The 26592-nt window shown below is 38.8% G+C and overlaps 4 protein-coding genes and 1 long non-coding RNA gene across 6 annotated transcripts in view; 4 read left to right on the top strand and 1 right to left on the bottom strand.

Annotated features, from left to right (window-relative positions):
• The window catches only part of LOC115754283 (rust resistance kinase Lr10-like), an 87640-nt gene that overhangs the window by 4119 nt on the left and 56929 nt on the right, over positions 1–26592 (top strand). Inside the window, exon 2 of the mRNA XM_030693264.2 lies at positions 865–870. The gene's annotated coding sequence lies outside the window, so the exon portion shown is untranslated. The remainder of the gene's footprint in view (positions 1–864; positions 871–26592) is intronic.
• LOC125316029 (rust resistance kinase Lr10-like) lies at positions 9672–10943 on the top strand. The gene has a single exon (XM_048282807.1). The coding sequence runs from the start codon at positions 10168–10170 to the stop codon at positions 10921–10923; it is 756 nt and encodes a 251-aa protein (XP_048138764.1). The 5' UTR covers positions 9672–10167; the 3' UTR covers positions 10924–10943.
• Positions 11035–17174, bottom strand: LOC125316032. Its single transcript, XR_007199337.1, has 3 exons — positions 17075–17174; positions 12918–12919; positions 11035–11160 (listed from the first exon to the last, which is right to left on the bottom strand). It is a non-coding gene; the product is annotated as an uncharacterized LOC125316032 (long non-coding RNA).
• On the top strand, positions 15738–23664 carry LOC115754296 (rust resistance kinase Lr10-like). 2 transcript variants are annotated; one of them, XM_048282805.1, is made up of 2 exons: positions 15738–15751; positions 22492–23664. In XM_048282805.1, the coding sequence occupies exon 2, from the start codon at positions 22520–22522 to the stop codon at positions 23585–23587; it is 1068 nt and encodes a 355-aa protein (XP_048138762.1). In that variant the 5' UTR covers positions 15738–15751; positions 22492–22519; the 3' UTR covers positions 23588–23664. The 2 variants fall into 2 exon arrangements, with proteins under 2 accessions (XP_048138762.1, XP_030549136.2); XM_030693276.2 differs by lacking the exon at positions 15738–15751 and adding an exon at positions 22330–22363 and having other exon boundaries at positions 22434–23664.
• Positions 20937–21845, top strand: LOC125316028. Its single transcript, XM_048282806.1, has one exon. It carries the CDS (start codon positions 21027–21029, stop codon positions 21843–21845), a length of 819 nt encoding a protein of 272 aa, XP_048138763.1. The 5' UTR covers positions 20937–21026.

Genomic DNA, 26592 nt, shown 5'->3' with positions numbered 1-26592 from the left:
TTCTGCTTGTACAAAAGAGCTTAAATATAGTACAAAGAATGATTAATAAGAGCAAGTATATATTCTCTAATCTAGGTGTATCAAAACTTATCCTAAATTGATCACAATCCCTAATTAAGTGTATCAATTATGATCGGGACAAATCCCCCAAATCTCGAGCATATCTTCCAACACTCCCCCTCAAGTTAGTGGCTTGTAGATGTCCAAGACGCCTAGCTTGCTTAATAGATATGCATGTTGCCTTTGACCAAGAGGCTTAGTGAACATGTCCGCAGGTTGTTCTATGGTCCCAATTCCTTGTCTCAATTGCTCCTTCTTGAATCTTCTCTATCGTAAAATGACAATTCACTTCTATATGCTTTATTTTTTCATGCATTACGGGGATTGGATGCAAGTTTGAGAGCTGCATCATTATCACAAAACAACTTGCTTGGTCCCTTTATTTGTAACCCAAGGTCTTGAAGTAAGCCTCGTAACCATATGATCTCGCAAGTGGTTTTTGCCATAGCTCGGTATTCTGCCTCTGCTGAAGACAACGAGACAGTTGGTTGCTTCTTCGTCTTCCATGAGAGTAGAGATTCTCCTAGTTTAATACAGAAACCTGTTATGGACCTTCTGCTCATCGGACAAGTCGCATAATCGGGATCGCAATAAGCTATCATTTCAATGTTGCATTTCCTGGAAAGAAGTATCCCGAGTCCTGGGGCATTTCTTCAAGTACTTCATGACCTTCAAGGCAGCATTCATATGGGATTGCTTTAGTTTATGCATAAACCGACTAAGTGTCTGCATAGCATAACATATATCCGGTCTAGTCATGGTTAGATATATGAGTTTTCCAACAAGTTTTTGATAACTTGATAGGTCTCTAAGCATGGGATCGTCATATTGAGATATTCCCGCATCATAATCCGCCGTGGTTAATTTGATATTTTGCTCCATTAGAACAACAACTGGCTTGCACCCCGATAGACCCGCTTCTGATATAATCTCCAGTACAAACTTCCGTTGGTCGAGAGAGATTCCTTGATCCGAACGAGCTATCTCGATTCCAAGAAAATATTTAGGTGACCCCAAATCTTTGATGTGAAAAGTGGAATGTAGATACTCTTTAAAATTCTTCACAGCAGATTCATTACTTCCCATGATAAGTATGTCATCAACATAAATTATTAGATAAACAGATGACATACCTTTTGTCCATGTAAATAGAGCATAATCATGTTTGGATTGTTTAAAACCGGCATCCGTAAGCGTGTTGGTAAATTTTGCATACCACTTGTCGAACTCTTGCTTGAGGCCATAAAGGGATTTGCGGAGACGACACACTAGGTAAGCGGCAATGATTTGTTCTTTATAACAATTAAAAAAGAATCATTCTAACCTGTCAAAATTCCCTCGGTGTACTTTTGTGCAGCGAAGTTCGCTATCGGAACGCCATTTGTTGCGATGTTTCTAATCTACACATATAGAACAAGGCACTTGGCAATGGACAAGAACATTGAAGAATTTTTGCAAGCTCATAACAACTTCTTGCCCATAAGGTATTCTTACTTGAATATTAAGAAGATCACTGGGAATTTTAAGCATAAACTGGGTGAAGGGGGGGTATGGCATTGTCTACAAAGGAACACTTAGAAGCGATAATGAAGTAGCCATCAAGATTTTAAAGCAGTCCAAGGCCCATAGCCAAGATTTTATCAGTGAAATGGCTACTATTGGAAGAATTCACCATGTTAATGTATTGCAACTCATTGGCTTTTGCTTTGAAGGCTCGAAACAAGCTCTTGTTTATGATCTCATGTCAAATGGATCTTTGGACAAGCATATTTTCATTGATGAAGGTGATAAATTTATAGATTTTCCCCTCAATTCCACACCTCTATCTTATGTATTGGTCTTTTTGGTTGTGCTACAAGGGACGGATACACGGACGATCATGCCCTGTGTCATCTTGCTGCGAGATTCAGAACATAAGCTTTCCCTTGCAAATGGAAAGTGATCCGAAAGGCTGTGGTGACTCAAGAATTGAGCTAGCGTGTGAAAATAGTCATATAATGCGCACGATCGAATTCATCTATAGAAATAATGGCCATACGGTTATGGATTTTGAATTCGCTCTCTCCTTCGTGAGAGCTTACATCTCCACATTGGGAGTTCTCCTCTCCCCCAGTGGGGGTCTACTGCTCCACTTCGATGGAGCCCTCTCCTTCATTTCATCAACTTCACGTATTTCCTCCCTTCTTCATCCATTTTTCATGCGAGGTGCCAACTCCCTCACCACCGCAACGAGGACTATCTGTTCTGTTCACACCGTCTATCTCTGCTGATTGTGTTTCAGTGAAGGCGATGCTCCTTAGTTGCGACTTGTGCGTGGTCGGTGATGCCGGTGATTGAGTGGCTCCTTTCGAATGCTGAGTGCGTGCACACCAAGTGTTTGTTCTATTGCCTGGTATATAGCTGTTGGAGATTTTGGCATTTCATTGGCAGTGTGATTACCACTCTTGCCTCAACCCCTGTACTACTAGGGGAGCCAGTCTGGCACCAATTCCTGATGAGTCACATAAGAAGATGTTAAATAGGCAGAAGATTTCAGCAACTTCTAGAAAAATGGAGAAGCTAAATTCACTTGAGACAAAGGGTACCAGCTCTAACCCTCTCGATGAAGCGCCACTCTTCGATAACCCCAATCAAATGGCGGAAGACGGACTTGATTGGGATATGGAGGCTAGCCAAAATAAGCCACCAGGCACGAAATGAAGCTTTTAAGTTGGAATTGTCAAGGGTTGGGCACACCCTTGACAATTCAGGCATTGAGAGTCATTGTGACTCAAGAAAGGCCCGTTATGGTATTTCTAAGGGAGACCAAAACTAAAGAGGCAGCGGTGGATCGAATTAGAAAGCGTCTTAACTTTCAGAACCTGTTGACAGTAAATCCAGTGGGAATTGTTTGGGGGTTTGGTGTGTGTGTGTGTGTGTGTGTGTGGGGGGGGGGGGGGCGGGCCGCTGGTTAAGCACTTTTGTGGAATGATGAGGCTTCGCTTAGTATTGAGACGAGTACAGCTGAGTATATTGATATTGTTTGCAAACAGCCGAGGAGTGGGAGGAAGATGAGAATCACCTTCTTACATGCATCAACAAATTTTCAGGAGAGATTACAACTATGGCAGCAGCTCAAGAACATTCATTCTGTTAACAACCAGCCTTGGGTGTGTTTGGGCGATTTCAATGAGATATTATATTCTTGGGAGAAAGTGGGGAGAAGGGATGCGGATCAGTATAGGCTTGCAGCTTTTCGAGATTTTTGTATGACTGTTCACTCATGGATATTGAGAGTAAAGAATGTGCCTATACATGGTCGAACAATAGAGATGGAATGACCTTGTGAAAATACGACTAGACAGGGTACTCAGCAATTTCGAGTGGAGGATTCTTTTTTCCAATGTAGAAGCTTATGCACTACCAGCCATTGCATCCGATCATAGTCCAATCCTAGTTTCACTATTCCCAAACCACAAGTCACGGAAAAAGGAGTTTAGATTTGAATCTTTCTGGTTAGAAAATGAGGAATATGATGAGATTGTAACCGAAGCTTGGAGTACCCAGAATTTACAGCAAGGGGAAGTGGCGGGTAGAGTGGACAGGGTGGCTAAGGCATTAAAGAATTGGAGCTGAAGGAAATTCTCGAATGCATACTGTCAAATAGAAGCACTAAAAACACAACTAACGGAACTCCCAAACAGGGCTGCAGGCAATTCAGTTAAAAAGGACATTCAGGTTGTGTTGGAGAAAATTGAAAGTTTATGGAGACAGGAGGAGATGTACTGGGGTTTGGGCTCTCGAGTCAACTGGCTGAAATGGGGAGATAGAAACACCAAATTCTTTCATGCTACTACGGTTCAAAGAAGGCAGGGGAATAGGATTTCTATGTTAAGGGTGGATGAACAGAATTGGTGCTGGTCGGACAATGAGCTGAAACAACACATAACTGAATTCTATCAGTCGTTTTATACAACTAAGGGGACAAGGAATTTCCAACCTGTGTTAGACCAATGTCCAAGTACTGTTAGGGCGACAATGAATGAAGAATTGGTAGCACCAATAACGTTGGAAGAGGTGAGAAAGGCTGTTTTTCAAATAGCCCTGGCTAAAGCCCCGGGTCCGGATGGTCTTAATGGCCAGTTCTATCACCACCACTGGGAGACTATCCAGCTCAATGTGTTTCATATGGTCAAGAGCTTCTTTGACTCAGGTACACTCGACCCGAAGCTCAACATGACTCAAATTTCTCTAATTCCAAAAGTTCCTAACCCAAAAGAATTGAGCCAGTATAGACCAATCAGTCTTTGCAATGTTAGCTACAAGATAATTTCAAAAGTGATGGCAAACCGATTGAAACCCTGGTTGCCTGAACTCAGTGCAACCGAACAAAGTGCCTTTGTTAGCGGATGGCAAATACAGGATAACATATTGATAGTCCAGGAAGTACTCCACCAGTTGAGAATTAGGAAACAAAAGAGAAAATTCCAGGCAATACTGAAACTTGATATGCAAAAGGCACACAACCAGGTGGAATGGGACTTTTTGGGAGCTTATTTGCTTAAGATGGGATTTAGCGAGAAATGGGTAGCTCTGGTTATGAAATGCATTTTGTCAGCCACCTTCAGTGTGAAATACAATGGGGAACACCTACAATACTTCCAAGCTACTTGAGGTATTAGACAAGGTGATCCCCTCTCTCCCTATCTTTTCATCTTAATGGCTAACGCTCTATCTCATCTCATGAACAAAGCTATAGGAGATGGTAGCATCAAGGGAATCAAGTTGAGTAGGTTTTGTCCTACTCTCTCACATTTGCTATTCGCCGATGACGCCATTTTCTTCCTGGATGGAAAAATTAGTGAATGCCAAAATTTAGCAGGGGTATTAAATCAATATTGCTTCACGACAGGACAAGCCATCAACTTGAATAAGTCGGGAATCTTTTTCAGTAAAGGCTGTCCACCAGACTTGAAAAAGAATATAGCGGAAGAGCTGAGGGTACCAATATTAGACAAAACAGGGAAGTATCTAGGCATTCATCGCATTGGGGCAAATCGAAAAAAGATATGTTTGCTTGGATATTACCTAGAGTAAATATAAAGCTGGAAAGTTGGAAATAGAAGCTTATGTCCAGGGCCAGGAAGGAAATACTCATAAAAACAGTTGTGCAAGCACTAACCCAATACGCCATGTCTATATTCAAGATCTCAATTTCCATATGTAAAGCAATAGAACAAAGGATAGCTTCCTTTTGGTGGAAACAAAAAGAATCGAAGGAGGGCATACATTGGAAAAAATGGGAGGTACTCAAATTGAGAAAAATGGAGGAGGACTCGGATTCAGAGACCTTATCGCTTTCAACAAGGCTATGTTGGTTAAGCAGGCCTGGAGATTAATACAGTCCCCTTCAGCCTTGTGGAGTCAAATATTTTAAAGAATTTACTTGCCTAGAGGAAATTTCTAGAATGCAAATAGAAGCCCACAACCTTCGTGGGGCTGGAAAAGTTTGCTGAAGGGAAGGGACACTATCTATCCAGAAGTAAGATGGGCCGTTGGTAATGGAAAAACTATCATAATTCGAGAAGATAGAAGGCTGACTCAGGGATTAATTGGCGAACCGGCTAATCAAGGCGACCCCCAAGTTGTGGCAGAATTATTTGTGCAGGGAGAACAACAATGGTATGAACAGAAAGTAACTTCGTTGTTTGGGGAGCCCTTGGCCGAGGAAATAATGGGTATCCCCACTGAGCTTGATTCCTAAGGAGGACACACTAGTACGGACAGGAAACAAAGTAGGTCGGTACTCAGTAAAGGATGCCTACAACAATATGCAGCCAACAATTTCACACCAGAACAACAATCACGCCTCCTCCTCCTACCATCCGCCTCAACCCTCATGGAAAGCGATATGGAATCTCAGAACCATACCAAAAATCAGATTTTTCGCATGGAGCGCGTGTCAAAATAGCTTACCTACTCGTGAGAATCTGTTTAGGAGGACATTTGTGCCAGATCCACTTTGTCCACTATGTCACCGGCGACCAGAAACCACAGAGCACCTTCTGCTTGTGTGTGAATGGGCAGAAGAAGTATGGTCAGATCCTCGGCTCAGAATTCGGATGCCCAAACAAGAAATCTCAAGAATTGAAGAGTGGATATTGGAAAATATGCGAAACAGAGCTGACTCACCTTCTCCAGATCTCATCATAGGCGTATTGTGGAATATTTGGAAGGCGCGTAATGCCTATGTCTTCCGAAATCTCAGACCGAACCCAGATTCTATTGCTGACGAAGCTAGCGCAATCGAGAGAAATTACAAACGCTGGAACCCCAAAGCGACAAAGAAAGTAGAAAACTTGGCTAACTTATCGGATGCATGGACACCGCCGAAGCAGGGCTCCTTGAAGTTCAATATCGATGGATTGCATTTGGAAGGAGATCGGGAGGGAGCTGTCGCTGGCATTTGTCGTGATGGTGCTGGCATGTGTCGACGATGGATTCGCAGAGAGAGTTAGAACTTCTTCGGCCTTGGAGACGGAGATGTTAGCGCTGAGGCGACACTCCTGTACTTGGAAGCCAAAGGCTACCTGCACAGGGGACAGGATCCAAGAGTACTCATATGCACTGATAGCTTATCCGCGGTCAATATGGTGCCGGGCCTTAACCCAAGCCCATGAGAGTTACGGTCGATTGTTGATGAATGCGAAGATAGGCTGGCTCGGTTCGTTTTCCACTGCTCTGGTTTATAATCCACGTGAAACAAATCAAGTTGCAGACTGGATCGCGAAGACCCATCGAAGGAAAGCCCGTCCATCGAGGATTTCGAATCCACCCGTTCCTCTTTGAAATCTTTTATGTTTAGAAGCTCAAACTCTATGTTATCCTTTTCTTGATTAATCAATGAAAGGCGAGTTTCTGACAAAAAAAAAAATAATTATGGCGACATCCTCGTGTTTGACGTTGGGTTGCAAAAGTGCAATTTGCTTGAAGCGAATAATCTTAGCATTTGCAAAGCGAAAAAGGGAAATTAAAGAGAACGGAAAATCGATGAGATTGGGGCAAAACTAATTTTGTGCAAGCCTGGCCCATGACGATCCAAGATCAACACCAACCTTGCCCAAGTCAAACAAAAACTTTATTTCACTAATTCGACTTCCAAATTCTACTTTTTGATATTAAACCTCACAAAATATCCATCCAGACAGAGAATTATACTCCAAAAGCATCCGACTTTCGACCTGCAAAACTTCAACTCTCGAGTCACGGCACCGTCCTTGGCTGCAGCTTGAGAAACTTTTCCATCTACGACGCGTGAGTTGCTCTTCAAGAGCATTGGTCGCGTCTCTTATAAAGCCAACGTCTACGGTTTTGCCACGTTGCTAATGAAAATGGCAGGAAGAATGATAGCCTAAATGCAATTTTGGAAGGTTCGAGCCAAATTCGTTTCCAGTTGTGGCCTTTGACCAGGTCAATGACTGGGAGAAAATTGGTGAGGAAATGGAAACCCCGAGGACGATGATGGGAGGTGCCAATTTGGAGCATGTACGCTGGGATCTTGACCATCAACCTTCCATGAACAAAGCCTTAGGAATGATTGATGGGAGATATGGATAAACCACAAATCTCTTCGAAATTCCTTATTTATCCCTCACATTAAGTTCTTAACAAAGAAGAAAAATATTAAATAATTATTAAAAATTATCCACGTCGGTATCGATTGTGCCACGAATGACAGCCTGCATTCATGTAGCTGGATGGACTTAATTAGCAAAATGTGAAAAGTTTAGGATTTAATTGACAAAATTAAAAGGTTTTAAGTATGAATTGGCAAATGTGCAATATGTTTGAGACTTTTTGGATATTTTTGTCCCCTTGAACTGAAACTTTCTTCTTCTTTTTTCTTTTTGGCGTTGGACTTAAATTACAAGTCCCCTTAGCGGCATCGCCGGCGTGGCTAAGTGTGGCGGATGCGCGGCCGGTGCTGGTGGTTTGCCCATTACCGTGACTCGTGCGGTGAAGAAAGAAGATGTTGAAGGAGAAGGGAGAAGCGAAAAAAAAAATGGAAGAAGAAAATATGCGATGTGGACCCAACAATCAAGTGGAGAGAAGGGGACAGAGGAAGATCATGAGAAGATGTTTTGAATTTTCTGTGGTTGTAAATGTCTTAGACCCACTGATGTTTCAATTTTCTCGACTTCATGCATTTCTTACGTTGACTGACTTGGGATTTTCTACAGTACAAGGCAACTCCAAAGTCTCCAATCAAATCAGGACCGTCCATTCCACCCCTTTCAATCCTTTTATATTGTGCTTACCCCACACACACACACACACACACACACACACACCAAGCAATTCTCTATCAATTTCTCTTCTTCTAAAGACGAACAGAAACATAATCAATGCTCTCAGCTCCATGAATATCTATCAGGTGCTGCCACTCATTCTTCTTGGACTGCAAGCGACAACTAGCAATGCCAAGCCAAGTAATTGGCGGGGCGTCCCTTTATCCTATGGTGACATCTGCAACATAAGCCACCCGTTTCGACTGAAAGATGATCCGAAGGGATGCGGAAACTCGAAGAACGAGCTGGCTTATGAAGATAATCACACAGTTCTATACTTCCATGGTGGTCGATTCCAGGTACGATCTATCAACTATTCCTCCAACCACATCACATTGGTCGACGACGGGCTGCAAAAGGATAACTGCTCGTCGTTACCTCATCACTTAGAGGCGCTATATAACTTCCATAACAATTCCGATCCGGACAACCCGTACATTTTCGTCCGTGATACGGTGGTCATCGTGAACTACTCAGAGCCGGTTAATTCTTCATTCTACATCGCTGCCGGTCCATGCGTTGAGAGCTTGTACTTTTCGAACACCTCATCGTATTGGAACTTGCATGCTTTGGTCAATCCAAGGGCATCGGATGTTAGGGATTTTTGCACCATTAGCTGGTGGACGGGGGTATCACTATCACCTGATTTTGGCCCTTATGAGCAGATCAATAGTAGCTCTTACAACTACAAGCAAATCCATAAAATGATGGCGGATGGATTTGTTCTCTACTTTGATAGATATACATGGAAGACAACTTCCTTTTGCTCGTTGGATTTCTTCAGCATCTACTTGGGTGGGGTTTGCAGATCCTACGAGTACGACGGAGGTAAGCATCGGTTGGCAATGAAATTTTACTGCAATATTGCGTGATTCTATTTCTATACACTCTTTCAACGGTTACTTTCTTTTCAAAAACCGGCATATGGAAAAGAATACTTAAAGCTAAATAAAATTATGCAAAATTTCCCTGTTAATATACTTCACCGATTGTGTATTTGAAAGGTTTCTGGAGTTTCGTCTTACATATTAAAATCAAATCGTAGGAGTTGTAGAATTCCGAAAAACAATAAAAGAAGTCACAAGTCACCCCCGCACAGATCCATCATCAGTTGCACGTATACCTGTGCCTAGAATTAGCCACATGACAAAGTAGCTTGCTATTGCTAATTTGCTACTACTCTGTTTCCTCGCGAGTTTTGTTTTCCATGCTACATTTCCTTCGATTCCTCTTGACATCAGTTGTCCCTTCCACAGGTGTCCTAGACGATATTGCCATTTGGAAAGCTTGAGATTTTATAGTTCTACTAGGTGAGCCGCAATGATTAGTTTTTATAGTAATTAACACAAATACTCATTCTAACCTATCAAATTTTTTCTCAGCGTACTTCTGCACAGCAAAATTCGTAATCGGGATGCTGTGTGTCGCGATATTTCTAATCTGCAAGTGCAGAAGAAGGCACTTAGCAATGGACAAGAACATTGAAGAATTTTTGGAAGCTCATAACAACTTTTTGCGCATAAGATACTCTTACTCGAATATTAAGAAGATCACCAAAAATTTTAAGCATAAACTGGGTAAAGGAGGGTATGGTTCCGTGTACAAAGGAACGCTCAGAAGCGGCAATGAAGTGGCCATAAAGATTTTGAAGTAGTCCAAGACTGATGGCCAAGATTTTATCGGTGAAGTTACTACTATCGGAAGAATTCACTATGTTAATGTAGTACAACTCATTGGTTTTTGCTTTGAAGGCTCGAAACAAGCTCTTGTCTATGATCTCATGTCAAATGGATCTTTGAACAAGCACATTTTCACCGATCAAGGAGATAAGTTTCTTGATTATGGAAAAATAGATGAGATTGCAATTGGAGTGGCGAGGGGCATTGAATATCTACATCGAGGGTGCGACATGCAAATACTACACTTTGATATCAAGCCTCATAACATTCTTTTAGACCAATATTTCACTCCGAAAGTCTCTGATTTCCGACTAGCGAGGCTTTATCCTACTGATCATAGCATAGTTTCATTGATCATTGCAAGAGGAACCTTGGGATATATGGCGCCCGAGTTGTTCTACAAAAACATTGGCGGTGTATCTTATAAAGCGGACGTCTATAGCTTTGGGATGTTGCTCATGGAAATGGCAGGTAGAAGGAAGAATACAAATGCAAATGTAGAACGCTCAAGCCAAATTTATTTTCCCTTGCAGGTGTATGACCATGTCAGTGAAGAAGAAAGTGTTGAAATGGAAGAAGTAGTAGAAGAGGACATGATGGTGATAAAAAAGATGATAATGGTTGCACTTTGGTGTATACAATTAAATCTTGATCATCGGCCTTCAATGAGAAAAGTCCTAGAAATGCTTGAAGGAGATATTCGTAAACTTCAAATGCCTCCAAAACCACTTATTTACCCACAGAATGAGCCAGTGAGCAATGACAAAGCGAAGATGGAATTAGAAACATTCTCAACTTCATCAAGTGCTCAAATAATTTCCGCTAGTTTTCCTTTTGGAGATAGAGATAATGTTTAGAGAATCATTCATAGTTTGATCGACAAAAGCTTTTTGTATTTTTTATATGTCCCCACAATCTAGTATTCATGTCGGGAGGGACTTGGGCTAGTTTAGCTTGACAGTGATTACTTTCGAGATTTTCTTTTTCTAGCTCTTTGTTAATGTGGTGTTATTGTATTACTTTCATATGGTTGTGCTCTCTTGCATCCTCCTCCTCAGAGAACAAACAAATTGAGAAGAGAGCAAGGACAAAGACTGGGTTAGTGGGACTTCATCAACCTGGCTTATATACTCGACATCTGCCATCCCAATGTCATTCTTTCATATGTACTACATAGATACGATAATAATAAATATTTACAACAATTGGGTTTCATGTTCAAACCCCCTTTTTTTTTTGTGGAAAAAAACTCTATCAAAGTCCATGTCAGTTTGCTTTAGGTAAATTGCAATATGTTATATTCAATGGGCAAAAATGTAAAATTTCAAAGATGTAATTTGATGACATAGTCTCATCTTACCTCAAATGTATTGAAACTTCTTAAATTGTTTGTGTATTTTTCAATCTTAGAAGCAATTTAAATAGGGATGAAGCCGACGTTAATTAATTCATTGTTCTAATGGCACAGTTCTGGCTTAACATTACATTTAAAAATTTTACATAATTATCACCAAGAAATAAGTATTCTCTTGTCCCCATTCTTGTTTGGAAAAGGCTACCATGACTGTCCCACCAATTATGACGGTGGGACGGTCAAATTGTAGCCACAAACTTGTTTTGGTGAAACCGGATCACTTGCTGATTCGGTTTCACTCTTTTGACTGTCAATTTTATTTTTTCTTTTTTAAATTGTGAGCTAAAATTTAAAAAAAATTATAAGAAAAAAAATAATTTTTATTTCACACACTATCTCCATGTATTTTGCATAAAACACTTATTGATTGGAAGATCATGTGGTCAGAAATATTATTCTGCTTAATAATTGTTAGATTAAAATTTCCAATTCGATATCATCATTGTTAAATCGTAATAACGCATAAAAGCAGAACAATCGTGTACAATAAATATGAAATGCTAAATTTTGCTACTGTCGCTCCTTTATGTGTGCTTAATATTATGCTAAATGATAAGGGTTTCATTTTTATTATTCTTTCAAAGGGTTAGCTTTTGTGGTTTTGCAACATTTGGGCCATTTTTTATGATTAATTCAGGAAATTTTGTCTTCCTTTTGCCCAAATGAGTCCCATTAGCATAATTTCAGATATGTGGCTATAAAAGCACCGTTACAAATAGTGCGGTCAGCTTAGAGGGGCCCCGTTTTTAGGTTCTAATAAAGAATCAAGAACAGAATTCACAAAATTTCGAAATGAACTAATATTTTCTCAAAATCTCTATTTATGGAATATTATAAGTCTAGGCCTAAACCTATTATAAGGATGTCAATCCGATAATAAATTTTCAATTTCGCTAATGTAGTTAGAAACATTTGAGCGAAATTTTAATGGAGTCTTTTTGATCGGTTGCACCGAGAAATTGCTGACGTCATTCAATCATCGTCGATCATCTTATATGATATATCGGGCATCACACTCTTCAACACTTCGACACTCTCCGACATGTGACTTACACGTGGTCGGTGCTCTAGACACACCAACGACACGCGATTCCAGCTTCCCAGTGCCTTATTTCGACATACGTGGGGTCAATTTTAAGCATTTTTAATAAATTATGGGTCAAATTGTATTTTTATAAAAATATATATATATACTTTAATCATATACCCAGTCACCCCAATATTAATATACCCAGCCAGCAAAAAACATAATAATCGTAAATTCCTAATATAAGAAGAAGAACAATGATATTTTTATATATACATGTGCTATACATTTAATATCAAATTTGTCCCAACATGTCGAAATTCTCTATTTTTTGAGAAATGACGTGTCGGCGTGTCTTATCATGTCGTATTGCACATCGGTATCGGTATCGGTGTCGGTGCTACTTAAACCACTCCACAACATCTATGCTCCAAATTCGTGACCAGAACCGCAAGGCACTCCAAACCTAAATCAAGTCAAACTCCGAATCAATGACAAAATCCGTGCGGGTGACGAACCAGATGATTATTTTGACGAAGTAATTGCCCTCCGATCTGCCCCGATCATCGCAAAACTGAGCTTCAGCGAATGAACACACGAAGCACGCATCGCAGGCCCGAATCAACATGGAAAAAAAAAAAAAATTAGTGGACTCTTACGGAATCAACAGAGCAAGATTTAAGCTGACACGGTTGACCGAAAGCCAAAAGTGGTAGAGCAAGACAATTAATGGCAGAATTGGATGAAAACCCAGAGAGAAGAACAGTAGCAGGGAGATGGAAAGAAAAGAGAACGAAAAAAAAAAACAATTCAAAACACTGTTCTCCCGTTAAGTTCTTCTTAATCGGTGGCTAATCATACTATGTACGATGGCCATACTGATGATTGAACTATCATGTCAATATTTTCAGGCATAAATTACGCGGAAGATTTACATTGAGATTTCACATAAAAGTTTAGGACTATTCTAACAAAATCCGAAAGGTTTACTAGTGAATTAGAATCTATAAAATAGGTTCAGAAATGATGCCATTGCTTACATCAATAAAACGAGGAAGGGTCGCTTCAATTTAAGTATGATCCTTTCCCGGTGAGCCCTACCAACTTTTGTTTTTGGTGACTTTGGAGACTCCTAAAATTCTCCCCCAAACATATTAAAGTCAATTACATAGTTCGAATCCATGACGACCTCTCGAGAAGTTTCTCCAATAATAACGGATTGTTCCTTCGATTTCATAACATTAGTTTTTCCTTTAAATCCGTTTGATTCTTAATACATATGAGTTCATTTCGATTCAAGATCTGCACTGATTCTTAAGATGGCATCCGTGTCATCTTGAAAAGAAGAAGAAAACCCATTAACATCTTAAATATCTCCGAAAATATGCAAACCTTACTTGGCTAAGAAAAGTTCTCCATAAACATATATGGGTTGTCAAATTACGGTGTTTTCTTGCCAGAAAGAAAGGGCGATGATGTTGGGTCCTAATCGCTACTCCCGTAACATTCTCGACTTTGATTGATTTTGTCCTTTCGGTTGTACAAATCGTCGTTGATCCTCCACCACATATGAAGCCCCAAGTTTCCATTGCTCACAGGCTGAGAGAGGGACACAAGTTTTCGTCTCCATTCCACACCTATGCACATTGTGCCATTGGTCTTTCTAGTTTTCTCTTTTGATCTTCTTCCTCAAATCTATACATAGAAAGAAGATGGAGAAGAAGAAGGGAGGAGGAAAGAACGAAGAAGAAACTAGAGAGAGAGAGAGAGAGAGAGAGAGAGATTTCTTCGCCGATGTGATTTGAACCCAACAATCACGTGGACACTGGAAGAAAAGTAGAGATTGAGGAGAAAGAAGGATCAAATGTGAGAGAACATCAGTCTGAAATCTTGGGGGTAAATTTTCTAGATGACACTGTACTTGTAGGTGATCAATGGAACGAACCTCAGTTTGGGTCCACCTCTTTAATTTCTTGACTTGCGTCCACTTGTTACATTGACTGACTTGGGCTTTCCTACTGGACAAGGCGACTGCTAAGGGTGCGCATGGTAATACTTCTGGAAGTAAATTTCTGCTCTAAAACTATTTCTAGAGTAGAAATCAAATGGGTAATTTAGGGTGCACATGCCAACATTTCTGCTTTATAAATCAACTTCTGACCATAAGTTGATTTTTCTAGTTCTACTCAGAAGTAGAAGTTGTTTTTTCTACTTTCGCTTCAGAAATTGATTTCTGATAATAGAAATTCGTTTGATTTCGAGGGAAGATTACTTTCTTCCGCTTCTTTGATTTCTATGGCATCTATGCGAGTGGTGTGTTGCGGATCCGTTTACGATTCCGGTAAGCATGGGATGGCAATGAGATTTTACCGCAATTTTGGATGATTCTGCACTCCCTCACTTACTACTTCCTCTTCAAAACTGAAAATCGAAAGAAATATTTAATATTCAAGAAAATAATCACAAAATATAGATGTTTATTTGCGTCAGTATTTATCTATTTAAATGGTTTTGGGAGCTTCGCGGCTACATATTAAAATCACAATGTAGGAGTTGAAGGCTTCGGGGCAAAAAAAAAAAAAAAAAAAAAGAGAAACGGTAGAAATCACCCCAGACAGACTTATCATCAGCTCCAAATATGCATATGCCTAGATTATAATTCCTGTCCACAAGAGGGCTAAGGACCGCATGACTAGTTTTTTGTTGGCATGGAGTTTGGATTTTCTTAATTAGTTCCTTAATTAGTCACTTAACTAATAATTCAAGACACGCTTGTTTAACAAATTTGTCAAAAATGAAAAATAATTCTTTCTCTATATTTATTGACTGCTAACAAAGCAAACGGAGTATCTTGTATTGTCCATCATCTATGTGAATCGAAGCTTATTATTTCCATTTACCTTCAAATGCAACTCATCCCACTTCTTATATTCCTTTTGGACAAAATACAACTTGTACAAAGACGCTTGCTACTACTCTCTTCTCTTATGAGGTTTGTTTTCCATACTTCATTTCCTTCAATTGCTTTTGACATCATTCGTTGCTATCACAGGTTTCGAGTTTTTTTTTTCTTTCCATTTTGGGCAACTGTAGATTTTATTTTACATCATTACTAGGTAAGCCTCAATTATTTGTTCCTAAAATAATTTTAGAAAATTAATCTAACCTATCAAAATTTTCCTCAATGTACTTCTATGCAGCGAAATTCAAAATTGGAAAGCCACTTTGTCACGATATTTCTAATCTTCAAATATAGAAGGATGCACTTAGCAATGGACAAGAACGTCGAAGTGTTTTTGCTAGCTCATAACAACTTTTTACCCATACGGTACTTTTACTCGAATATTAAGAAGATCACCGGCAATTTTAAGCACAAATTAAATGAAGGGGGATATGGTTCTATGTACAAAGGAACACTCATAAGTGGCAACGAAATGGCCATCAAGATTTTGAAGCAGTCCAAGGCTAATGGCCAAGATTTTATTAGTGAAGTTGCTACTATTGGAAGAATTCACATGTTAATGTAGTGCAGCTCCTCGGTTGTTGCTTTGAAGGCTTGAAACAAGCTCCCGTGTACGATTTCATGTCAAATGGATCTTTGGATAAGCACATTTTCGCTAATGAAGGTGATAAGTTTCTCGATTGCAAGAGACTATATGAGATTGCTCTTGGGGTGGCGACAGGGATTGAATATCTACATCGTGGGTGCGACATGCAAATACTTCACTTTGATATCAAGCCTCACAACATTCTTTTAGATCACAATTTCACACCAAAATTTTCTAACTTTGGACTAGCGAGACTTTATCCTGCTAATCATAGCATAGTCTCATTGACTATTGCAAGAGGAACCTTGGGATATATGGGACCTAAGTTGTTCTACAAAAACATTGGCGATGTATCTTATAAAGTGGACGTCTATAGCTTTGGGAGGTTGCTCATGGAAATGGCAGGTAGAAGGAATAGTATAAATGCAAATGCAGAATGCTCAAGCCAATTTTATTTTCCCTTGTGCGTGTACCATCAAGTCAATGAAGGAGAAAGAGATGAAATGGAAGATGTTGTTGAAGAGGAAAGGACAATGATAAAAAAAAGATGATAATAGTCGCACTTTGGTGTACACAATTAAATCCTGATAATCAGCCTCGAATGAGAAAGTCCCAAAAATGCTTGAAGGAGATATTCGTAAACTTCAAATGCCTCCAAAACCATTTTTTCACCCACCAGATGAGCCAGTGAACAATGACACAAATGAGATGGAACTAGAAATACTCTCAGCTTCATCAAGCGCTCCGACAATTTCCGCTAGTTTTCCTTTTGGAGATAGCAATAATGTTTAGAGAATCATGCATACTTTGATTAGAAAAGCTTCGTGTATTTGTATATGTCCCCACGATCTAGTAATATGTTGGGAGAGATTTGGGGCTAGTTTAGCTCGACCGTGATTACTTTCTAGATTATTTTTTTCTAGCTCTTGGCTAATATTGTGTTATTGTATTTCTTTCATATGGTAGGGCTCTCTCGCATCCCCCTTATCCGAGAAAAAACAAATTGTAAGGACGAAAACGGGGGAAAGGTCACTGACATTGAGAATTTTCCTCTGGCGTTACATGATTTAGGGTGATCCCAAGTAAAATGCTAATGATAACCTATGATCTTGATAATTGGAGTACTACTACCGGCCTGTGATCTTGATGATGCGTATATTTGACTTATATTTTGATTATATTTGATGGTATTTTGGATAAATATTCGAATAAATAGAGTGGAATTTATTTGTTTATATGCATTGTGATTAGGTAATGGTGAATGATGCAATCATGAAGATTTTGGACGCTTTTGATGTGATTTTGAGCTGTTGGTTGGGATTCTGCGTATAAAAGATTCATTTTCCAGATTTTGTGCAAAGAGCCATGCCCACGTCTTAAGGTCGCGCGGATGCAAAGCTGGTGCAGAATTTGCAGATGTGATTTGGCTATTTATTTCCATATTTTCGAGATCCGATTGCGGAGGATTTTTTGTACTTAAATAGAACTCTTAATTAGGGATATTAGGAAGAAGTTTTTGCCTACTTTTTTCTCTTTCCATGTTGGATAGAATTTCTTTTTTCTAAGCTTTCTTTTTTATTATTTAAGAGATTGAACGCAAGAGGAGAGGGGAGATTTGACTCCAGAAAATTTAGAAGCATATTGTTTTTCTCTTTTGCCATGCGTGGCTAACTCCTCTTTAATCTAGCAAAGGTTTATCAAGGTTCAAGTTCATTCAAGTTGTGAGATCTAAACTTAATTCTCCTTCTTAATTTCTGCAGTATTTATATATTCTCTGTTTTATTGTTTACCTTTGCTTGGTTAATTGTTACAATAAGAGCTCGTTGTGCAATTGACAAGGTGATAGTTGCCAATTGAAATGCCCAAACCCGTAATTGTTTAGGTGTTTTAATGATCGTGGCACATAATATAACTTGATTAAAACCAGATTTTCAGGTTGTATTATGAGAATATATGGTCTAGCTTGAATAGGTTACGCATGTGATTTATTGGCTAGGGTTGGGTTTTTCTCGTTTTTCATGCTATTAGCAAATTGAATCTTTGGCGCATGTCGGGGTTATTCGTTAATAAAGGATTAATCATAGGCGCGTGTCCGGTTAATCTAATATTAAGGAAAGATTAGGTTGTTAGAAGCGTTTCAACAACCATAACCAGTCTATTGCAGTGTTTGAAATTATTCATTTGACTCAATGATCAACTTCCGAACTTGAATGAGATTACTTTTGCTAGATGTTGCATAGTCTGATTTTTATTTATTTATTTCTGTTTGCTTATTTTATTTAAGTATATTCTGCATAAACCCCCCTTTTTAATTTTACTTTTATTATTTACTTGGTCTTCAAAGAATTAACAATTTGTCGGTCTACGTGGATTCGACTCTGCTCACCCTAAGTACAATTTATTTGCAATTTGGAGAGTAGGAATTATATTTGGTGGATTCGACAAGCATCAGATCTTCTTGTTGATTTCAACTATGGTAATAATTTTCAGAGAAGACATCTATGCATACGTTTCACAAAGTAGACATCATCTGTCTGTGCAGAGGAAACTTTTATAAAAAATGGAAATGAAGATCTTGGATGAAACAAGCCTATGTAGGTTTGAAAGACCTCATATACTGTTTGCTTTAGGAAACAAGTTGTATTCAATGGGGGAAATATGTAAAATTTCAAAGATGTAATTTGATGACATAGTCTCATCTTACCTCATATGTATGGACAATTCTATTTTATTACATTTTTCTTCGTATTATTTTAATCTAAGAAATTTGGGATTTTCCATTTACACTATATATAGGTTTCATATGCCAAATATGTCATCTTTTAGCTCTATTTTTCATTTAGAAGCAATACACAAATAGGGATGAACCCGACCTTATTTAATTGATTGTTTTAATGGAAAAGTTCTAGCTTAACATTTTATTCCAAAATTTTACATAACTATCACCAAGAAAAAAGTATTCTCTTGTCCCCATCCTTGTTTAGGTTCTAATAAAGAATCAAGAACAAAATTTATAAAATTTTGAATAGAACTGATATTTTCTCAAGCTCTCTATTTAGGGAAAGTTACAAATCCAGGCCTAAACCTATTCTACGGACATCAATTCGATAATAAATTTTTTGATTTTGCTAATGTAATTATAAACATTCGATTGAAATTTCAATATAGTCCTTTTGATCAATACGCCTAAAAATTGCTGACATGGCGGTTCAATGATCTCACAGGGTACATCGGGGCATTTGACGTGGAAGAAGTATCACCAAATGACATTTTTTTTTTTTGCAGATTTTAATAAGTTTTATGATATACTTATTTTTTTTTTTTTTTTTTTCATCTTCTTCCTTGTGTGTTCTTCTTCATTACGTCGTTAAAGAGACCTTACGTTTTGCCGTGTTAAAATATCTGGAGCGCCAGAGAACCCTTTTTATCACTAAGAAGACCACTCCACAACATCTCTGCTCCAAATTCGTGACCAGAACCGCAAGGAACTCCAAACCTAAATCAAGCCAAACTCCGAAGCGGCAACAAAATCCATGCAGACGACGGACCGGATGATTATTGTGACAAAGTAATTGCCCTCCGATCAGCCCCGATCAGTTGCAAAACTGAGCTTCAGCAAATGATGTCGAGATATGGTGTGATTCTGGAACACACAAAGCACGCATTGCATGCACGAATCAGCACTGAAAAAAAAAATACAGTGAAATTTCACATAAAAATTTAGGACCACATTAACAAAATTGAAAAATGTTTAGAATTAAATTGGAATCTGTACAATAAGCTTACGATTGATTTTGTAATTTTTTTCCGTCTATACAGTATAACTTTCCTCAAAATTATCAAGTTAAAAAAAAAAAAAAAAGGAGACGCCATATTTTGCCAAAAGTTTCACTCGTGCTCCATCTAAATCTTGGCTCTGTCATTGCTTCCATCGACAAGCAAGGGTCGCATCTATTAAAGTATGATCCTTTCCTGGGGAGCCCTACCAACTTTTGTTTTTGTCGACTTTGAAGACTCCTCAGATTCTCCCCCAAATATGTGAAAATCAATTAGAAAGTTCAAATCTTTACTCTGACGACCGATTGCGGAGTTTCTTCAGAAATAGCGGATTATTCCTTGGATTTCTTAATATTGGCTTTTTCTTCAAATTGAATGTGTGCAAACCATTAATCATCACAATCCATTCGATTCTTTAGACACAGGCGTTCGCTCCGATTCAAGAGCTGCACCGATTCTTAAGATGGCGTCCGTGCTATGTCGAAAAGAAGAACACCCATTAACATCGTAGATATCTCCGAAAATATGAGAATCTTACTTAACTAAGAAAAGTTCTCCATAAACATATATGGGTGGTCAAATTTGTTTTATCGGTTGTACATATCGATCTTTGTTAATCCTCCATCACACATATGAGGCCCCAGGTTTCCGTTGCTCACGGGCTGAGAGGGCATGAGTTTTCCTCTCCATTTCACACCATTGGTCTTTCCAGTTTTCATTTTTGACCTTCCTCCTCAAAACTATACATCAATTGGACTGTGATCGTGGGGCGGTGAAGAAAGAAGATGGAGAAGAAGAAGGGAGGAGGAAAGAACGAAGAAGAATCTAGGAAGAAAGATGGAGAGAGAGAGAGAGAGAGAGAGAGAGAGAGATTTCTTTGTCGATGGAATGTGGACCCAACGATCACGTGGAGAGAGTAGAAGAAATGTGGAGATAGAGGAGAAAGAAGGATCAATAGGGATGGCCACCGGCCATGCCCAAGGCAAGCCTTCACTGATGATGGAACCTCCACTCAGTTTGGGTCCACCTCTTTTATTTCTTGACTTGCATTCATTTGTTGGTGATTGCTAAGTCTCGAATCAAACACGGAGGATCGTCCAATCTCTTTATATTGCGCCTCCTCCACACACACACACACACACCACCCAAGCAATTCTTTATCAATTTCTCTTCGCCCAAAGACCAAAAAGAGACATGATCAATGCTCTCAGCTCCATGAATATCCATCAAGTGCTGCTGCTCATTCTCGTTCTATTGCAAGCGATCACTTGTTGTGTTGAGGGTCGACGGCGGTGCTATGCTTCATCCTGTGGTGACATACACAATATAAGCTACCCGTTTCGATTGAAAAGTGATCCGAATGGATGTGGTGACTCGAAGCATGAGCTGACATGTGAAGATAATCACACTGTTCTACGCCTTGAGGGTGGCCGATACTACGTGCAGTCTATCAATTACATTGATGGACTAATCAGATTGGTTGATGACGGGCTGCAAAAGGATAACTGCTCGTCTCTCCCCAGTCATTCGTGGGCACTGTATAACCTCGAAAAGTATAACCTCGAAAATCGTGTCATTCCAAACAGACCATACAACATCTACGATAGTAGGACATTGGTCATTGTGAACTGCTCAAAGCAGGTTAGTTCTTCATCCTACATCACTACCGGTCCATGTACTGCAGGGTCGTATTCTTCCAATGCATCATTGAATTGGAACTTGTATGCTTTGGTGGATCCAAAAGCATCAGATGTTAAGGAGTTTTGCAACATTAGCGGTTGGACTTATTTTGGGGGTGAACAGCAGATTACTAGCAGCTCCTACAACTACAAGCTAATCCATGACATCATGGCCGATGGATTCGATCTAAGCTTTTATGAAACGTCACTGAAGAAAACTTTCTTGTGCTTCTTTGATTTCTATAGCATCTACATGGGTGGTGCGGGTTGCGGATCCGTTTACTTTTACGGTAAGCATTGGCTGGCAATGAGATTTTACCGCAATTTTGCATGATTCTGTACTCTCTCACTTACTACTTTCTCTTCAAAACTGGAAATTTAAAGAAATGTTTAATGTGCATAGATTATAATTTCTTTCCACAAGAGGGCTAAGCACCACATGACTAGTTTTTTGTTGGAATGGAGTTTGGATTTTCTTAGTTAGTTCCTTAATTAGTCACTTAACTAATAATTCAAGAGACGCTTGCCAATCAATTTTTTAAAAAATGGAAGTCACTGTATCTCTATATTTATTGACCGCTAACAAAGCAAAAGGAGTTTGTTGTGTCGTCTATCATCTATGTGAATCGAAGCTTATTATTTTTCATTTCTTTGCAAATGCACTCATCCCACTTCTCGTATTCCCTTTGGACAAAATTCAACTTGTACAAAGTAGCTTGCTACTACTCTCTTTTATCGTGAGTTTTGTTTTCCGTACTTCTTCTGAGTCAACTCCTTTTCAATCATTCATTCCTTCCATAGGTGTCGCGGAGTTTGCATTGTGGGCAAGTGTTGAATTTCCATCATTACTAGGTAAGCCTAAATGATTTGTTCCTAAAATAACTTTTAAAAATTTCATCTAACCAATCAAAATTTTCCTCAGTGTATTTCTGTGCAGTGAAATTCATAATTGGATTGCCATTTGTTGTGATATTTCTGATCTACAAGTACCGAAGAAGGCACTTAGCAATGGACAAGAATGTCGAAGAATTTTTGCGAGCTCATAATAACTTTTTGCCCATAAGGTACTCTTACTCAAATATTAAGAAGATCACCAGAAATTTTAAGCAGAAATTAGGTGAAGGGGGATATGGTTCTGTGTACAAAGGAACGCTCAGAAGCGGCAATGAAGTGGCCATCAAGATTTTGAAGCAGTCCAAGGCCAATGGCCAAGATTTTATAAGTGAAGTTGCTACTATAGGAAGAATTCACCATGTTAATGTAGTGCAACTCCTCGGTTTTTGCTTTGAAGGTTCGAAACAAGCTCTTGTGTACAATCTCATGTCAAATGGATCTTTGGATAAGCACATATTCACCGATGAAGTTGATAAATTTCTCGATTACAAGAGACTCTATGAGATCGCTCTTGGGGTAGCGAGGGGAATTGAATATCTACATCGTGGGTGCGACATGCAAATACTTCACTTTGATATCAAACCTCACAACATTCTTTTAGATCAGAATTTCATACCAAAAATTTCTGACTTTGGACTAGCGAGACTTTATCCCACTGATCATAGCATAGTCTCATTGATCGCTGCAAGAGGAACCTTGGGATATATGGCGCCTGAGTTGTTCTACAAAAACATTGGCAGTGTATCTTATAAAGCGGACGTCTATAGCTTTGGAATGTTGCTCATGGAAATGGCAGGAAGAAGGAGGAACATAAATGCAAATGCGGAACGCTCAAGCCAAATTTATTTTCCCTTGTGGGTGTATGACCAGGTCAGTGAATTAGAAAGTGTTGAAATGGAAGAAGTAGTAGAAGAGGAAAGGATGGTGATAAAACAGATGATAGTAGTTGCACTTTGGTGTATACAATTAAATCCTGATCATCGGCCTCCAATGAGAAAAGTCCTAGAACTGCTTGAAGGAGATATTCATAAACTTCAAATGCCTCCAAAACCACTTATTTACCCACGGGATGAGCCAGTCAACAATGACAAAGCGGAGATGGAATTAGAAACATTCTCAACTTCATCAAGCGCTCAAATAATTTCTGCTAGTTTTCCTTTTGGAGATAGCGATTTTGTTTAGAGAATCATGCATAGTTTGATCGAAAAAGCTTTGTGTATTTTTTTTATGTCCCCACAATATAGTATTTATGTTAGGAGGGACTTGGGCTAGTTTAGCTTGACAGTGATTACTTTCAAGATTGTCTTTTTCTTTCTCTTTGTTAATGTGGTGTTATTGTATCTCTTTCATATGGTTGTGCTCTCTTGCATCCTCCTTCTCAGAGAACAAACAAATTACGATGTTCTCTTGCCAGAAAGAAAGGGCAATGATGTTGGGTCCTACTCGCTACTCCCGTAACATTCTCAACCTTGATTGATTGTGTTCTCTCGGTTGTACATATCCTCGTTGATCCTCCACCACATATGACACCCCAAGTTTCCATTGCTCACAGGCCGAGAGAGGGACACAAGTTTTCGTCTCCATTCCACACCTATGTACCTTGTGCCATTAGTCTTTCTAGTTTTCATTTTTGATCTTCTTCCTCAAAACTATACATCAGTTTTTCCATGCCCGTGGGATGGTGAAGAAAGAAGATGGAGAAGAAGAAGGGAGGAGGAAAGAACGAAGGAGAAACTAGGAAGAATGAAGGAACTGATGGAGAGAGAGAGAGAGAGAGAGAGAGAGTTCTTTGTGGATGGGATGTGAACCCAACAATCACGTGGACACATTGGAAGAAAAGTATAGACTAAGGCCCTGTTTATTTCACGAAATATGAGATATTTGAAAATTATTTTTCAAAAACAAAATGATCACTTATATCGTTTTAAAAAATGAATAAACGAAAAATATTTTTATCGTCTACATAGATGTTTAGACACAAATTGTTGCCAGTAATGTCGATATTCTTCATTAATCAATTATTCAAGTGATACATGCGATCATTTTTAGAAAAATGTTTTTCAAGTTACTTATTTTTCTCGAAATAAACGGAGCTTGAGGAGAAAGAATGCACCCCAACTGATTTTTCGATCAGTTTCCTTCCTAATTAATGGGGAAGCTATCCATGAATTATTCCACACGATGTATACTTGTGGACTTGACCAGTATGTGTTAGTTGTTGACACGGACATCTCAATGATAGATGACACCCCAACTGATTTTTCGATCATTTCTCCATGAATCCATCCCCTTATGGAGTCATCACCAAAATTACCAATCTAAAACTTCAAGTCTTGCATCAAACGGTGGAGAAATGATTAACTCTCTCGGCTCCAGGCTGATGTACCGTGCATTTCTGCTGGTATTGCATGTTTTACTATTAGGGACGAGATGCGGTGTGAAAAAGAATCACTTGTGCGATGCTTTATCTTGCAGTGAGGTCCGTGTGAGATTATCATACAAGGACCTCCACAACATGATGACCGAAGGATTCACTCTCTACTATTCGGCCACTTTTCGTTTGAGAGAAGATATAACTTTTGCTTCTTAGGTTTCAGATACGGAAAGAAGGGGTGCGATCACTATCACCCCTGTAAGCGATCTTTCCTAAAGCTTTTCTTTTATTTATTTCTTCTTCTTCTTCATCCTCCTTTTTTCTAAATGCTAGCTTTACTAAGGATCTTATGAAAGTTTACCCATTGAGGGATGTGGCACGTCTCAAATGGTTCCAACACAAAAATTGCCACGTTACTTAAAGTAAAAGAATTCAGTAACATTTCTTAGTAGATTCGACGTGCATTGCTTATTTTTGTTTTACAACCATGGAACTTTCATGGATTGGACACTATCCCTCTGATATTTGTTTTACATTGATAGTAGCTCGTGTCGCTTGCATGGCTGCTATTGTTATGTGGGTGAATAAATTGCGTCCATCTAGGCAAGCTAGTTTTTGTTTTTGATATTTTTCCTCATAACTATGAATCAATTTTCCCGTGGTCCACTTACCAAAAAAAAAAAAAATTCCCGTGGTCGTGACTCGTGGGGCGAAGAAAGAAGATGGAGAAGAAGAAGGGAGGAGGAAAAAGACGAAGAAGAAAAGATTGCGTATAAGAAGGAGGTGGTGTTCTTTGTCGACTTGACGGGATGTGGAACCAACAATCACGGCAAGAGAGAAGAAGAAACTTTTGCATTTTCCATGGGTGTAAATTTCCAAGATGCGCTTTATATGCAGCTCATTAAATGGATAGCTTCATTGACTCCAAAGTCTCCAACACTTAGTCTATGGATAATAATTAAAATTTCTCAGAATGGATCAGTCAGGATTTATTAATTTTCTTTCGAGAATGAGCCAAAAAAAAAAAAAATCCCGTTTGATTAAGGCCATATGTCGGTTGTGTGCTAATGCGAACGTATATAAGTCCTTTTTTCTATTCAATTTACAACATGTATTAAGTACAAAAGTTATTGTTGCTATTGTCAACATTCTTAACTAGTGCCATGGAGGACGCACTAATTATAATTGTATCAAGGTTACATCCTTGTCTTAGATCAAAAGCAAGGACTACCTAAGGCACGGTAAAAAGTCTTGTAACTAATTAAATATAAAAGGGAGAAAGGATGATTCTCGTGGGCTTCCAAAAACCAAATCGGCTGATTCTTCCTTTTTTTTTTTCTTTGTTACTTTGAAACTCGTTGTTTTGTACAATTTTCAATAATATAAAGAGGCCACAAGACAACAAATCTTCTTAATTTAGGTTGTGTTTATTGGGCGAAAACTTTATGTTAAAGAAAAAAACTTTCGGGGAAATAATTTTTCAGTAAAATAATTAATTTTGTTTTGTTTGTTCATATGTGATTGGAAATATTTTTCTGATTTTTGGATCTCATTTGAAAAATAATTTCAATGTCATCACTTTATCTCACGTAAAAAAACAAAAGGAAATTCAATTTTTTAGATATTTTTATTACTTTATTTATTTATTTTATTTCTTTTCTATTTCCTTCTTCATACTCAGCGACTGGCCGTCAGTGGCCACGAGTGAGCTTCGAGCTTGCCGGCTCATGTCTATGGCCGTTGCCGAGGTTCGGTGACTGGCGGAGGGAGAAGGGAAAAAAAGAAAGAAAAGAAAAAAAATGGCCATCAATTT

Source organism: Rhodamnia argentea, chromosome 7 (genome assembly GCF_020921035.1).
Source record: "Rhodamnia argentea isolate NSW1041297 chromosome 7, ASM2092103v1, whole genome shotgun sequence".
Classification (NCBI taxonomy): domain Eukaryota; kingdom Viridiplantae; phylum Streptophyta; class Magnoliopsida; order Myrtales; family Myrtaceae; genus Rhodamnia; species Rhodamnia argentea.
This window is presented reverse-complemented; position numbering and strand designations above follow the sequence as displayed.

Coding starts and splice junctions, on each gene's coding strand:
- LOC125316029 (XM_048282807.1), top strand. CDS start 10,168: ATGTCAAATGGATCTTTGAACAAGCACATTTTCACCGATCAAGGAGAT.
- LOC125316028 (XM_048282806.1), top strand. CDS start 21,027: ATGATCAATGCTCTCAGCTCCATGAATATCCATCAAGTGCTGCTGCTC.
- LOC115754296 (XM_048282805.1), top strand. CDS start 22,520: ATGGACAAGAATGTCGAAGAATTTTTGCGAGCTCATAATAACTTTTTG.